This window comes from Ooceraea biroi, chromosome 6, assembly GCF_003672135.1.
Source record: "Ooceraea biroi isolate clonal line C1 chromosome 6, Obir_v5.4, whole genome shotgun sequence".
In the NCBI taxonomy this organism is placed as follows: Eukaryota; Metazoa; Arthropoda; class Insecta; order Hymenoptera; family Formicidae; genus Ooceraea; species Ooceraea biroi.
Window position 1 is genome coordinate 7,900,999 of NC_039511.1, and position 15,320 is coordinate 7,916,318.

The 15,320-nt window shown below is 39.9% G+C and overlaps 2 protein-coding genes across 41 annotated transcripts in view; one reads left to right on the forward strand and one right to left on the reverse strand.

The window, feature by feature from the left end:
• Nucleotides 1–15,320, reverse strand: part of LOC105276337 — a 334,767-nt gene that overhangs the window by 169,598 nt on the left and 149,849 nt on the right. For 39 of the 40 annotated variants that reach the window (XR_003406730.1, XR_003406732.1, XR_003406731.1 and 36 more), the window contains one exon: nucleotides 5,090–5,153. Coding sequence is in view for 37 of the 40 variants with exons in the window: in XM_026970859.1 (XP_026826660.1) it covers nucleotides 5,090–5,153 (64 nt within the window). In the remaining 3 variants the exon portion in view is untranslated. Of the gene's footprint in view, nucleotides 1–5,089; nucleotides 5,154–14,722; nucleotides 14,930–15,320 lie in introns of those variants that run through there. The other variant, XM_026970866.1, reaches the window with a different exon arrangement.
• On the forward strand, nucleotides 11,762–13,531 carry LOC113562217. The gene is made up of 2 exons (XM_026970876.1): nucleotides 11,762–11,841; nucleotides 12,209–13,531. Exon 2 carries the CDS (start codon nucleotides 12,771–12,773, stop codon nucleotides 13,317–13,319), a length of 549 nt encoding a protein of 182 aa, XP_026826677.1. The 5' UTR covers nucleotides 11,762–11,841; nucleotides 12,209–12,770; the 3' UTR covers nucleotides 13,320–13,531.

Below are 15,320 nucleotides of genomic sequence, written 5' to 3' on the forward strand. Positions count from 1 at the left end.
CTGCAATGACAAGAAAAACTATAAAACAAAAAAAGAAATAGGATTGGCAACAATTTTCAAGCAGCTTGAATAAAAATGTGAACATTAATCAGTTCAGTGGTGGACTCAAGTCACGTCTCTGAAGCAGGCAGGACCAAATGGGCAGAATCAAACAACGTCTGTTTGATTATTTAGTACCCATTTTGTACTAATTTGTACCACTAATAAAACTTTTGTACCTCGTGCCATTTTGGAAAAAATCGTGGCGCTGCTAACTTTTGAATGAAGCTAGCAGGACCACAACTGAAAAAAATTAAAATACAAAATAAAGGGCAGAAATAGAAAGGAGAGAATTTGTACTAATTTGTACCATCAATTAAAAATGAATATTTGCAATCAGTTCCGCGGAAACAAACCCCATTTAAATTCAGCTGTATATACAATAAAGAACAAATTACAACTTCTTATCGGCGGAATCGAATGGCGACAATTGCAACAGATATGTAATAATATGTACCATTAAAATTTATAATTACAGATTTTGTACCCGAGGCATTCCATCGGAAACCACCTCCGATCCTATTCGGCTCAAGAGTAAAGTACCACTTTAAAGCAGCAGAATCGAATGGCGACTTTTGCAATAGATATGTAATAATTTGTAACATTAAAATCTGTAATTACAGATTTTGTACCCGCGGCATTCCATCGGAAACCACCCCCGACCCAATTCGGCTCAAGAGTAAAGTACCACTTTAAATCAGCAGAATCGAATGACGACTTTTGCAATAGATATGTAATACTTTGTACGTGATAATGTAATTCACCGTGCAGAAGCGTGTATCGAAGCTCATAGTGCTCATTTCGAGCATCTTCTACATTAATCAGTCCTTTTCAGGACTATTAATATTTTTAAACGTCTGGACACTCACTATTTATAAAATAAAATAAAATATAGTTATCCCTGTTTCCAAAGCAATAGAATTTTGTGTTCTTTCTTATTTTATGTAATAATCGGATACATACAAATTTCCTGTATTAAGAGTCCTTTTGACACGGAAAATAATGTCAATTACTGCAAAAAATTATTTCACGCGAATTATCATGCGCGGAAAGTTGCACGCAGACTGTCTTATTGTTCGGCTTTACAACGCGGCGAATATAGCAGCGTGCCAGCGCGCGACGGCGGACAGAACACTCACGCACACTACCAAGCGCGCGACTCACAGACGTGTATACTTCTAAAGGACGGCGTCGATTCGCTAGAATTTACCTTTTAATAACTCTGTCATTAAGCATCTTAGACAAAAATGGCTCAGGACTTTTCGACTCAACTTTCCATGAGGAATAACACTGTATACTTAGTGGGCGATCGATAATTAACACCCTGTATATAGATGAACGTGCAATACTTTTAAAAAACTTGACTGATAGTACTTTTATCTCTTCATATATTGTAAAAAAAATAAGATATTTGACATTACAAAATATGTGAAATCACAAAATTACTTTTTAAAAAAAACAGTATAGAGACAGCATTAACGAAGCACGTCGCGTAATGTTTTCTCTCTTGGTTTTACGTCTTGCATAGAGGATGGAAGATCGCCGTGAATCCCACCACCGTTTTCCCACTACCATTCCTATCCTGTTAACCCCGCTAGTCCTCATCAATCCCGTCGCCCTCCGCCACAGCGCTCGTACTATCTTCCACTACCTCTACGGACAGGCGGGAGCGTGTGTAACCCTATCGCTGTATGTTGAGGAGACACACGGATATACGGACGGCATTAACGCCGCTGCACGTACACTACTTTTTAATATATAATATAGTATCCGTATATAGAACCAATCAAAGCGAAAAATTAGATTTAGTCTATTACAGCGCAATAGTCATTTTAACCAGGTTATTTTGACCGGCACCGCGAAAACAGCCCAGAATTCTTTGCATCAATGTAATAAATATTTAAAATGTTTACCTTCTTGTTGCAAACGTTGCTATTGTATCATGGAAGTTATGGAACGGAAAGAACTAAAGTTCTTGACACTTACAACCAAACTCTTCATTGGTTTAGAGTATTAATCTCATATAAACTATTTTATGAGACAGCGACTCTCGAGAAGAACATGAGGAGGCTCGAGAAACGTCTCGAACAAAAACAAAAGTGGTTGACGCCCTCATTTAAAACCGAGCTTCTTTTCACTAAATTTGTGGGAATTACATAATATTTACCACTCTATAACAGTTGCAATAGTTGCAACCTTTTCTGAAACTCTCGACAATCTTTTACCAGTTGCTCTATCGTACAGCAAATATATTTAACATTAGTAGCTGTTTTCCTTCGAGCGTTTAAGGGACGCCACATACACACATACACACAAAAGAGGTGTAAATCTGATCATGCAACCTCGATGCGGTACACCTTGGGTAATGCTAATGCCAGCGGTTATTGTAACTTTTAATTCTCATATCTCGGAAGGTACATTGTGAGAAAATACTTTGTTATAGTGTTATAGTGTTTCGAAGAGCTCTCGAGGTAAATTATAAGAATGTGAAAGAAACAATAGGGGTTTCCATTTAAAAATTTTAAGTTGATCTTTATATGACCTTGTCATATAAAGCATCTACACCCAAAGTCCAACTAAGATTCCTATCTGTTTTCCCCCTCGAAACGAAACAAATTTATTTAAAACATTTTTTACTATAATATGTACTTTCAGAGACAACTTGTAACACTTTAAATGGCCCATCCTGTATAAATAAAAATTGTACAACTCATCACGCTGCATATCTGACGTTAAGGAATATTCTCAGACTTTAATATATACGGTCATTGCTTTTAAAAACGCGATTTGTCCATCTCTCTGATAAAGAGATTAAGCGTTAAACGGGTCAAAATCCTGAAACACGTCCAGACACACTCTTATACACACCGGCGTTCAATGCTACAGACAATTATATTAATCACAAACAACATTAGGGTTGGAAAATAGCTGTAACGCAATATGACTCAACACCATATAAAGTTAATCTTTAGCAGATCCCATTTTCGATTACCTTTTCTATCATATAAATCTTGTTGGATCTAGAGTGAAAAGTTCTTTTTCCTCTTTGACGGTGTCCTCTTTGACAGTAAGAATAGTCTAGTGATTTTCGGGACTCTAACTGGTTTCGAAACTGTTGTTTTTAATTATGAGTATGGTCCAGATTATGCTGTATCAACCGAAAAAAGTGATAATTCAAAGCGCAACATATGATAAATTATTAGGTGGTAAACTTAATTCCTGCCGCTCGCTATTAGAGGGTGCCGGCTCCAACGCTGGCAAGTTTCGACAGTGAGGTCGCATGTCTTTTGTAATTTAGACATTGCTGAAAGTGATTCAGTCCTCACAGGTTAGATTTCTCGACGCCAAAGAGATTTTCCAATCGATTGAAAATGAACCGCGATAAGCTGTTTTTCCTACATATGCTTCTTCACTACTTCGACCTCAAGAAAACTGCAGCTGAAACGCATCGCTTATTATCCGAAGTGTATGGTGATGAAACTTCATCGGAAAGAACATATAGAGTTTGGTTTGAACGCTTTCGAAACAGTGATTTTGACGTGAGAAACAAAGAACGTCCCGGACAGCCGAAAAAATTTGAAGATGTTGAGCTGCAAGAATTGCTCGATGAGAATCCAGCTTTTAGAGTTGTCGAAAGCATTAAATGTTACTTCAATGGCCGTCTCAAAACGCTTGTATGCCATGGGAAAACTTCATAAGGAAGGGATATGGCTACCACATGAGTTGTCAGAAAATGCCATTTTGAATCGTTTGTCTATCGCGATTTCTTTGCTTGCCAGGCAAAGAAAAAAGAGTTTTTTGTGGCGTATCGTGTCTGACGATGAAAAATGGATTTATTTTAATAATCCCAAACCGAGAAAATCATAGGTGGACCCCGAGCAATTATGCCGATTGAATGACGAGTTGATGCAAAAAAGACCATCCGTAGCCAACAACGACAATCGACGCAAAGTCATTCTTTTGCATGATAACGCTCGACCGCATGTTGCGAAAAGCGTGAAGCAGACACTTCTAGAGTTTGAATGGGAAGTCCTCCCACATCCAGCGTATTCTCCAGACTTGGCACCGTCGGATTACCATCTCTTCCGGTCGATGCAACACGCACTTACGGACACACACTTCTCTAGTTACGAAGAATTCCAAAAATGGGTGGATGAATGGATCGCCTCAAAAGACACCGCGTTCTACCGTCGTGGGATTGCCCTGTTGCCGGAGAGATGGGAAAAAGTAGTAGAAAATGAAGGAAATTACTTTGATTGAGGTTGATTCATCTTCCCTTCGAAACAAATCAATTTTGAAGACGAAAAAACGGCAGTAAGTTTACCACCTAAATATATTGAATGTGGGAAAATGCGTATTTTGTCAAAATTATCAGCTCTGATACCATCTATTTTAATCTGATTATTTCTCATACGTGTCAGTGGATACTATTACTGTATCACGTATAGGACTGTAATCTCATAATAAATCATGATAAATCTTGTCGTTTTGGTAACAATATTTTTAGATTAAAGAACATAAACATGATGAATATTAAAGAACATAAACATATTATAACAATATAATGAATATATATAATACTTTATCTGATTTCGTGACTGCAGCAATGGCTTTTTACGCTTTAATGTTTATGTATTGTATTAGGTTGGTGTATAAGGTTTTGATGAATTGATGAATGAATCGCTTCAAAAGATGATTTCTTGTTTCGATTCGCATATTCGCATATTTGCATGTTGCTAGAAAAAATACTTTGATTGATTTATGCTGTATCGATTGTTTCATTCCAATAAAGAAAAATTGTAAAATCGGCAAGAACTTATGCATCGACCTAATAAAATAGAGAATTTTAAAAAATTACCGTAAATAATTGCCATATCAAATTTTCATTCATTCTAGTTTCCAAAAAGCTTAGTTTACAGCTTAATAGATATAAAGCTCTAAAGAATGATAATTATATGATTAAGTGAATGAGAGAAATAAAATCTAGAAATTAATTATTTCATTAATACTAGAAAATATACATAATAAATATGACTTTTGTAATACATACCACCGGTGACAGTCTCAAGGGTGAACGCATTAAATTGCCAGTTTCCAGCTTTTTGTAACACGCACTGTAACAGGTACACAATATTCAAATGTAATGAATCAACATACATGCAACGATTAATATTTTCTTGTTAAGACTAATTTATTTCCTCAAACTTTTATAAAATTACAGAGGAAGTAATATTATTTAGCATTTCATACTTTTTAATAGATAAAAGTAATAATATTTTTAATAGATAAATTAAGGGTAAACCTTAAGAAAAGGGGAGGCATCTCCTATGACCTTGACCTTCACATATATTATAGAGGATACCTTCCTGAGTAACCCGCCAAAGGTTTTAACCGGCACTCGTTGTTTATTGAAAAGTTATTAACAAAAGAAATTTAATAATTTTACTCAAATTTTCAGCTATCTACGCGAAGTGTGGACTTGATCTTGACATATATTATATAGATTATCCTTCCGAGTAATCTGCAGAAGATTTTAGCCGTCGCTCGTTGTTTGTTAAAAATTTATTAACAAAATAGTTTAATGAATAGAGCATAATTTTACGATACCATATACGTTTACGACAGAGTATATTTGATGGAATTTTAGCTTTAAATCAGAAATAGGTGTGGATTAGGTTATATTTTTCGAAACTGGAGCTCCGGATACATACGCTCGTTTTTCAGCCCGCCAGGATCCGTGCTGTGTATCAGGTGATCAAAATCTGTACGATGAAATCTGTTACACTAGCCCCGGCCTCGCCCCTCCCCCCGCCCTCCCGCGAAGCGAGCTAAAAAACGAGCGTATGTTTCCGAGGTTCCAGTTTCAGAAAATGTCACCTAACCTAAACCTATTTCTGATTTAAAGCTAAAATTCCATCAAATATCTCTCTTTCGCAGGGCCGTTTCTAGCCGGGGTGTAACGGGCGCAGCGCACCCCGGGCGGCCGCCCCGCAGGGGCGGCCGACGGCTATCGGTACGTCTTTAAAAGTAATCGTACAACCGAATTAAAACAGAAAAAATTTTCGAACGATAAAAATAATCAAAATTGAGAAAAAGATCACAAATTTGCATGACTGATGACTTCTATGATGTACGTCGGACTGTGCCAATCCCATTAAGTCTGATTAAATTGATTATTTTTCATCAAAATTACTCCTACCAACTCTGATTAATGCCAAACAAACCATCCACATGAAATTCAACGTGACGTAAATTAATCTAAACAAACCCCATAATATCTGACCCAATGGGTTAATTCCCAGTTTATTTGTTAGAAAAATATTTATTTTAATGTACGTTCAATTGATGTGAAAAATAATATTTATTTAATATTTTTTTATATGAACGTTAAAATAAGTGTTTCTTTAATTAAAAGAGAACTTAACTTATTATATTATTTGATATTTTAAAAATATCTACTATGAAAATAACTATGAAAAATTATAAAAATAGTTTTCAAAAATTTTTTAAACTTTTTTAAAACTTTGCTTATTGATTAGGATCGAATAAGTTGTGCTTCCTTTTTGAGTTCAGTCGAATGAGAAATGTGAAAGCAAAATCATAGTGGCACTGCCATCGTGGTATAAATAAGGATCCCTAGGTATAAATATAGGTTATTTGGTTTTGTTAGCACTCTTTATTCTGATAAATGTTGGGAACATTGCGAAGAGAGAATCAACTTGTATTGCTGAGTGGAATTCCCCGTACATATGAATGGTACTACCACATGCGTTATTAAGGTCTGTTCTCTTTAACTGTATTGGCTGCACTAGTTCAGAGATTATCTTTCTCCTGCCAATGTAGAGGGAAAAAGATAACCTCTTGAATCAGTACAGAAAAAGAACAGACCAATATATAAACGTACATATAAATGATACAACCAATTTTATTATTATTGACATCCATAATACGAATTGTAAATTGCGAACATATATATGCGACACTGTAAGGTATAAAGTATATTGCATATTCCCAGATACAATTTGTTACGTCCAGAGACTGCACAGTTCCTTGTTTCCAAGGAATTTAGCGATATTTTTTAATTGTCGGTCAATGAGGCGACGCGTCGAGCCGGTCGCGTGCGATCAATAGGGCCTCAGTGAGGGATTAGAAGAAACGGTGACACAGCTGTGTCGGATCCGAGGAAATACCTTCACAAGAACCGCGGGTTGTGACGCACGTGTCCGGGCAGGCGCGATATTAGATCCGGATATCGAACCCTTTGGTCTTACTGATCAATTTATAAATAAACAAGCAACAAATTCGGTCGCGCGTGACTGTAGGTTCGCGGTGTATCACTCTTCCTGGAAGAGAAAATGACACAGCTGTGCCGGATCATTCCCCGGGTAGATACCTCACAGGAACCGCGAGTCCGGTCACACACGTACCGGTACTTCCGGTTTAAAAAGAAACCATCTGTGGACGGTTTATCGCCTCATAGACCAACCGATCATATTTGCAATTAAATTAACTAACGGCCCTCGAAAGGTGGTTTCCTGAAAACGCAGTTCCCGGAAAAGCTACCTCTTTTCCACGTCATCCCTATCGTATAAAAGGTGATGACCACTCCAGAGGGCAGCTTTTTCATTCTGTCCGTGTTCGCGAACGTAGCTCATCCATTTTTTGTCCGTAACCACGAACGTACCTTGTCAGCCTTAGCGAACGTACCTTGTCAGCTTTAACGAACGTACCTTGTCAGCCTTCGCGAACGACACAATTTTGTGAAGTCAAGTGCCGGGCCGTGAACACTAACTTTGGTGCGCGAGTTACATATCACCCAAGCAACTCGACGTGCGTTTAACTGCTACACCATCCACCCGACGGCAGTTCATTGGCACAAACGGATTTTTTCAAGTTTCAGCATACACCTGCAAACAAGTGAGCGTTTTCCTTTAGCTGTCACTCCTTTTTTCTTTACTCTTTGTCTTCTCTTCCTTTTGTTTATTCATCGACAATTTTCATTCACATTTCTCCTTCAGCTCTCTTCTACCCCTTTTCTATACATTTCTCCTGGACTCATCCGGTATCCCCCTTTAAGTGTTTTCCGGCAAACGATCACGCAGTCCGTCTTCCTCTGCGGGACCATCCAGCAGCGACCAAGCGTCGTTTCCTGGGGGCCATCCAACGACGGAGCCACCGTGTAAAAAGATCGCGACCGAGATCGATCCGCGGCCCCCCTCAACGTGTTCGACCAGTTCATCGGTCATAGTATTAAATTCTTTTCGGCCTCCTTCCCCTGCCCTTTCCGTCCAAACAGTATCTTCCACCTCGCATCGGGCATCCCCTGATTCTTCCGTTCAGATACTGGAACCCCTACTCCGAACACCTTCCCCGTTCTCTGTCTCTTCAAGCGTCTCTTCTTCCGCACCCTCCGTTTCTTCTTCGCGCTCCTCTTTGCGTCCTTCAACCCCTTCAAGCGTCTCTCTCTCTTTATCTCTGCCTCCTTCTTCTCTTACACCCCCTTCGTGTTATTTCTCTATGTCCGAATCCTCTTCGCGAGCATCCATTCAAGTGTCACCTCCTAACTCTCCCCATTACTCTCCGTCTATTTCTCCAGCTCCCTTCTCCCTACGCTATTCGCCTGTGCAACCTGGCGATTTGGAGAATTTTGCAAATTCTTCTTTTCCTCCTCGTTCTCCGTCGCCCGTCAGGGATAACGATATAGTCGAAGAGTTCATCCAGCGTTCACTGGTGACTCTAGGAGAGCGATTCCTCCACATTTTCCCTCCAGTCACTCACCCTCTACCACCTAATGCCATTGTGATAGACCCAGACTTCTTTCCTATTCCCTCTCTCAGGGCCGCTCTTCGGCACACCGACCCAAACGTCGGGATCCCTCTGATTGTCAGAGGACACCTATATCCCATTCTGTTCCCCGCCTCTCTCCTCCGCCGGTATTTTTTAAATAATGATTAGTGTTAATATAGAAATAGATTTTAGAAATAGATCAGTCGCCGTAATTTTCATTTATATATTATTTTATTGGTTAAGTTGTTCTCCTTTAGTTTTTATGTTTTTTTGAAATAGACTCAGTTTGGAAAATTGATCTAGGAAGTAAAGCGTTTAATTTCCGCTTATGTTTAGTTTTAAATTTGTAATTAATTATAATTTCCGAGTAAACTACATTTTCAATTTACACATTTTATAGACACAAAACAACACATACACTTTACATTTCTTTCAACCAAATATGTTTTAGACATACTTTGTTTTCTTTAGAATAAAATGTTTATTAGTTAACTAGTCACCGATGTATTATTCATTTTGATTCCCTCTATTCGTCTCCGCCTTCCCAGATCGTACGGGTCCTATCCCAGGTAAAAGGGATTCAGTTCCCTGACCTAAAAAGGGACCAACGGACAGACCGTTCCAGGGCCTACGGTAAAATCGATCTCCGTGGTCGTTGACCTTTAAGCCGGAGCAAGTGGTCAGTCCGACTCGTATTTTGGGGCCTGACCGCCACAAGATACGAGAGGCGTCCTGTTGCGCCCTTCCTTCGATCTCACGGAGCTCTGGACGTAACAAATTCTTGCGTGCAAGTTTTGCGCGCGCTACGCATGTAAATTGTTTAAAAGATTCGCGTGAATTTTGTTCGTAGAACAATTTAGTACAATTTTTAAACACGGATAAGAGTAATTGGAATATTAATATTGGTGATAAACACGTCCCTGATGATATTTTAAGTATTTTTAGTCTGGGGGGTAAGTTTGATTTGCCTTATAATAACGCTAACAGATGTGACAGAACATTTAGTGCTTGACGTTATTAAGAACTTGCAGAGTAAGTGTTTTAGGTTGCCTGTGGACATTGTTAATGACATTCGTTTTTGTATTTCCAGTTCTGTACATAGATTATTAAATAATAGAATTCATAATGGTCCAATGGACAACTATTTTATTAGAGCTTTTGCGAAATGTAGAAAATTTTTGAATGAGAACAAAGATATAATGGTGACAAAAGTTGACAAAGGCCAAGTCACTGTAGTGATGGATAGGATTGGTTATATTGCGCAAATGAAAGAGTTGTTGGATGATGAGTCTACTTATGTTAAACTGGAGAGGAATCCAATCAAGAAGGTTACTAATAGAGTCAATGAATTAGTCAAGTCATGGTTCGCTTCTGATATTATTGATGAATATACTTATAAACGTGTACGTATATCTGAGTGTAACATTTCACGATGCTACGGGTTGCCCAAAATACACAAACTCGGGTATCCTTTGAAGATTATCGTTTCTGCGGTGGATAGTCCATTATATAATATTGCGACCTTTTTTCACAAAATATTGACTGATTCAATTGACAAACCGAAATCATATGTCGGGAATAGTTGGACTTTTGTCGATAGGGTTAAAGATTTAACCATTGAAACGTATGAATTTTAGTATCGTTTGACGTTGTATCGTTGTTTACGAACATTCCTAAAGATTTGGTAAAGAAAGCGATTGAAAAAAGATGGAGCATGATCTCTACTGTTACTAAATTTAATCTTGACCAATTTTTATTTGCTATTGACATTATTTTGGACTCGACTAGTTTCACTTTTGATGGCCAATTGTATTCGCAAATTTTTAGTAGTCCTATGGGCTCACCTCTTTCTCCTGTGTTAGCAGATATGGTGTTGGATGATTTGGAGACTAGTTGCATCGGGTCTCTTGACTTTAGGATGAAAATGTATGTTAGATATGTTAACGACATTTTTATGATATTACCCACTGACAAAGTTCAACAGGTTTTAGCCTTACTTAACAACTTTCATTCGAGACTTAAGCGGGGAACCTACTTTATAGGGTCGAAAAAATCGATTTTTTTTGTGTGCATAAATTAATAGTAATACTCTTCAAGAATATGTTCTGTAAATTTTAGAGCGAAATTCGAAGTCCTTCGGTAGATTTAGCATGTGCAACGAGAGCATGGCGCATAGGTATACGACAATGATCCGCAACACACACAGGCGCACAGCCTCTTAGTCTGTCACTTCTATTCATTGGTTCAGATGTTCGTCAAAACAAGTCAGCTTGTGTATACCTGATCTGTGTACGTGTTTTTATGTGTTAGTGCAGCCGAGAGAGACAGAGAGTCGGGACAGCTGCCTAAAATGACAAAGGGAGTTGAAAAGAGAAAGTATATTTCAAGGTCCTTGCTTGCTCTTAGCGGTTAGTCGAGTTTGAGTTTTCGATCAATACAGACGTTTGGAAAGCAAAATGTACCCAAAAGCGAAGCACGGAGAATCTCAACGCGCATCTAGATCGACGAAGAGACACTTTCAAGTATGAAGCGGCAGGTAAATTGGAAGAGTACGACCATCCCCCTCCTCTCCATCCAGATATCGAGGAGCATTTGATTCCAATATATACTGATTTGTCCAATGAAGACCTTTTAACGCGATGTATGGGTAGACACATACAGAATGCAAACGAAAGTTTCAACGCGACCGTCTGGCGACTAGCACCGAAGCATTTGAACTCCGGCAAAAATATTATTGAAATAGCCACCTTTATTACTGCCGGCATTTTCAATGAAGGATATTCATCACTTTTGAAGATAATAAATCAATTAGAGATCAACATTGGACCAGAGTGCCGGAATTTCGCTAATATGTACGACACGCAGCGCATCTCGAGGCAGAAGCGACATAGACTCAGCAGCACAAAGGAGGCTCAAGCAGCTCGTTGGCTGGCTCAAATTGCCACAAATGAGTTTCATGAGGAAGCTGAAGGACTACTGTATGGTGCTGGTATAGCAGATTAGCCTTCGAGCTCTGTAAGTACTCAATAACTATTAGTTTTTTAAACCGAAAACTTTAAACGCGTTTTTCTCGAAATGTGTTTTTCACATTTTCTTGAATTTTGTGTACACGATTACAAAAAAACTATTTGACCTATCGACTTCGTTCAAAGTATTTTAGTTAAATAATAGCCAACCATCCTCGATGAACCTAAAACATTAATCAAAAATCAATTTAAACAATGTTTTTTGCATAAACATAACGACATTGCCTCCCAAAAATCGTAACTTTTTTTTCAAAGTTGTACAAAATTTTCATTTTTAAACTTTTTTTAAATATTTTTGGTTTACTTAGAGTAAAATAACATACAAATTAATAATATACTTGAATTTTTTGTTTCAGGCAAGAATTGAAGATGCTAGGATGTACACAATGACGCAGCTCCAATAGCGAAGCACGGACTTTAATATTAAAGTTTTCAATAACAATATTGCTCTTTTTATTAAATAAAAATATATATCGAAGGTTCAAACCTAATATTAAAAGATCTTAAAACTTTCAAAAATATAAACATTACTTTTCCTTTACAAAAAATTCTTAAAAATCACCTATTTTTCGCTCTTCTAAAGTAGGTTCCCCCCTTAAATTTACTGTTGAGTTTGAAAATAATAATTCAATTAATTTTTTGGACACCACTGTTATACGTAATAATGAGATTTTGATCACGAATTGGTATCGTAAGCCGAATTTTTCGGGGCGGTACATTAATTATTTTGCCGCTAATCCTGTACAACATAAGATAAATACTGTTACTAGTCTAGTAGACAAAGCAATTTTATTGTCGGACAAACAATTTCATGATATTAACATACAAACGGTGAAATCTATTTTGATTAACAATTGTTATCCACTGGAGTTCATTAACAGACATGTTATAAATAGGTTAAGACACATTAAGTACAAGATGTCAAATGTTAACAATCGAAGTGTAACATATAACAATGTAAGGGATATTGATAGTAGGGTTTCTGTTAGTATTCCTTACATTAAAGGATTTAGCGAAAACGTTTCTCGAATTTTGAAGCGTTTCAAGTTGAATGTGATACATGTTACCAATAAGAAGTTGAAGTGCGTTATTAAATGTGGGAAAGACAGGTTGTCACATGAGGACAAAACTGGGGTGATTTACAAAATCAACTGTGCGAATTGCGATGCTTGCTATTTCGGGCAGACAAAAAGGCACCTTGATACTAGAGTCAAGGAGCACATTTTGGATGTGAAGAAGCGTGAAGGCAACTGGTCGGTGGTCAGCAAACATCGAGTGAATGGTGGTCACGAATTTGAATGGTCTAATGTGAATGTTTTACATCAAGAGATGCTTTTAAGCAAAAGATTGATTGCAGAGATGATTTTTATCAAGCGACATACTTCGTCTTTAAATTTACAGAAAGACACTGAACGCTTACCGGGTATATATGACATTGTTTTGACTAAGATCTACTGTTTTGACTAATGTTGAGCTTCACTTGCTAGCTGACCTCCGCTGAATGCTGACGTGTTTTCCGGACAGGTTGCTTTGTCATCTTATTTGTCTTTTTCTGCCAGTGAGTGGGTTGTATGGTTTATTTCATTGTTATATTGCGACGGCCGTCGCTGGCCTACGGCCCGCCGTGCGCGTAGGCGCGGCGTCGCAAATCAGCGGACACGCGAAATCTACTGAAACGATAATTATTCCCGAACAACCGTGATCGTGACAACTCAGATTTTCCTCGGCAAGTCCTCTCGACACTTTTTCGCTCAGAACTCACCTCGCGGAACTCTCTTCTCCGCTCTCGATATGCTTTCTCTCTCGATAACTTCTTTCTCTCTCGATACCTTCTTTCTCTCAACCGCGGATCTGAGTCTCGGTGTCACGATCACCGATACGACAAACGATAAAGGAATTGGGCGCCAGGCGCAATCACTTGCACCGCTCACGAAATCAGCACGTAAAACTTCGATAGCTCGACTAGTCAGCCGTCGTGGGTTAGGGTATTATAAGGCCGCTGGAAGGAAGACAGTAAGACACAACGCAATTGTATAAAATAATAAATAATAATGTATTTCGAGAACTTCCGGGGATACAGGGATTCGTCACTCCAAATCACATGGACGCCAACAACGCAGATACACGAACGCAAACTCGAGTAACACGACATACGAAAAACACGACGCAATACGCGATGCGGTCGTCACCGCACCCTTCCGAACTAGCGACAAATAGCGGATACGCGAGTCAGCCTTTTATGTCGCGGGGACTCTCTCGGCACCCGTTCTCGAGATCCTCCCCGGTGATTTCCGCGAGGTGCCGCGGTCCGGTTAGGAAATGGCCGTTATTCTCAGCGCGAAATCCTCTTCCTTCTCGCGATCTCGCCTCAATCCCGGCTCTGTCTCTCACGGGCGTTACTCGAAAAGTCTCGACCGTATTCCACTCGGCAGTCGATATCCCGCTACTAGACTACTCGGCAGCAACGCAGATCCGTACATAACGTAATAGGCGCGACGATATTCGGACTCAACAACGTAAGACGCGCGACGAGACACTCCTCCGAACGACAGAACACGAAACGCAATATATGCGACGAAACACTCGAAATACTTCACGACTCGGCAACGCACAATAAACAGTAATATTTGATTACAAAAGACGACAATATTACGCGACAATTGACTGGAGTTGGCTTTCGAGGTGGAAGTTCTACCCCCCTTATTCGCGACACCGGGGCAGACGGGCATCGTCTCGTTTCTCGCTCTCCTCGGCACTACACGATAGTCTGTTCCCCTTAGGTACGGGGCGAAACAATTATTTCGGCGACTGAGCTCGAGGCGCCGTCGTAGCCGGTGTAATTACAAAGATATCGCAGAGTGCAACCTTACATAAGAACCTCGTCCTCCTTGTCGTAGCTGGCTGCTCTCTCGCTCGTTTTCGGGGCCCTCGCCAGGATCGTTCCGCATGCGTAACCAAACTCCAAGTGACGAGTCGCGGGGCGCGTCGCGAGGTCCTTCACCGTTCGCGCATCGATCCACCACCGACTTATCGCCGAGCCGCCGCAAGCCCTATCGCCGCTATCTTTCGCACGGCGGGTAGCCGCTCTTCAGGCGCTTCTTTTGGATCGTGTTAGGTTGCTGGCCGCGCCGACCTTCCCCGGTCGCCGTTTTTCCCCGCCGGGTTGGCCAGGCCCAAACGAGGGGATTCGAGGTTGTCGCCGAGAGGTTGCGCACCCCCTCCCAGGCGGTTGAGCTGCTGTGCTCCTTTTCTCAGGTTGGCACGGAATTCCTCGCTGACGATCCGCGCTCGCAGCTCCGTTCCTCGCTGCTCGGCATCTTGATTCGGCGGTCGGCGGCATCGTTTCCTTGCACGGCTCGGAACCTCCAACGCTCCCGCAACCCTCAGGCTTCCCTTCTTCGGCCTTCTCTCCCGCCGGGTTCTTGCTCCGAGGTGATGCTGTCCCGCCGTGTGAGATACAGTTCTTCC

Excerpts from the sequence above, each read along its gene's own strand:
- LOC113562217 (XM_026970876.1), top strand. The coding sequence starts at position 12,771 with ATGTCAAATGTTAACAATCGAAGTGTAACATATAACAATGTAAGGGAT.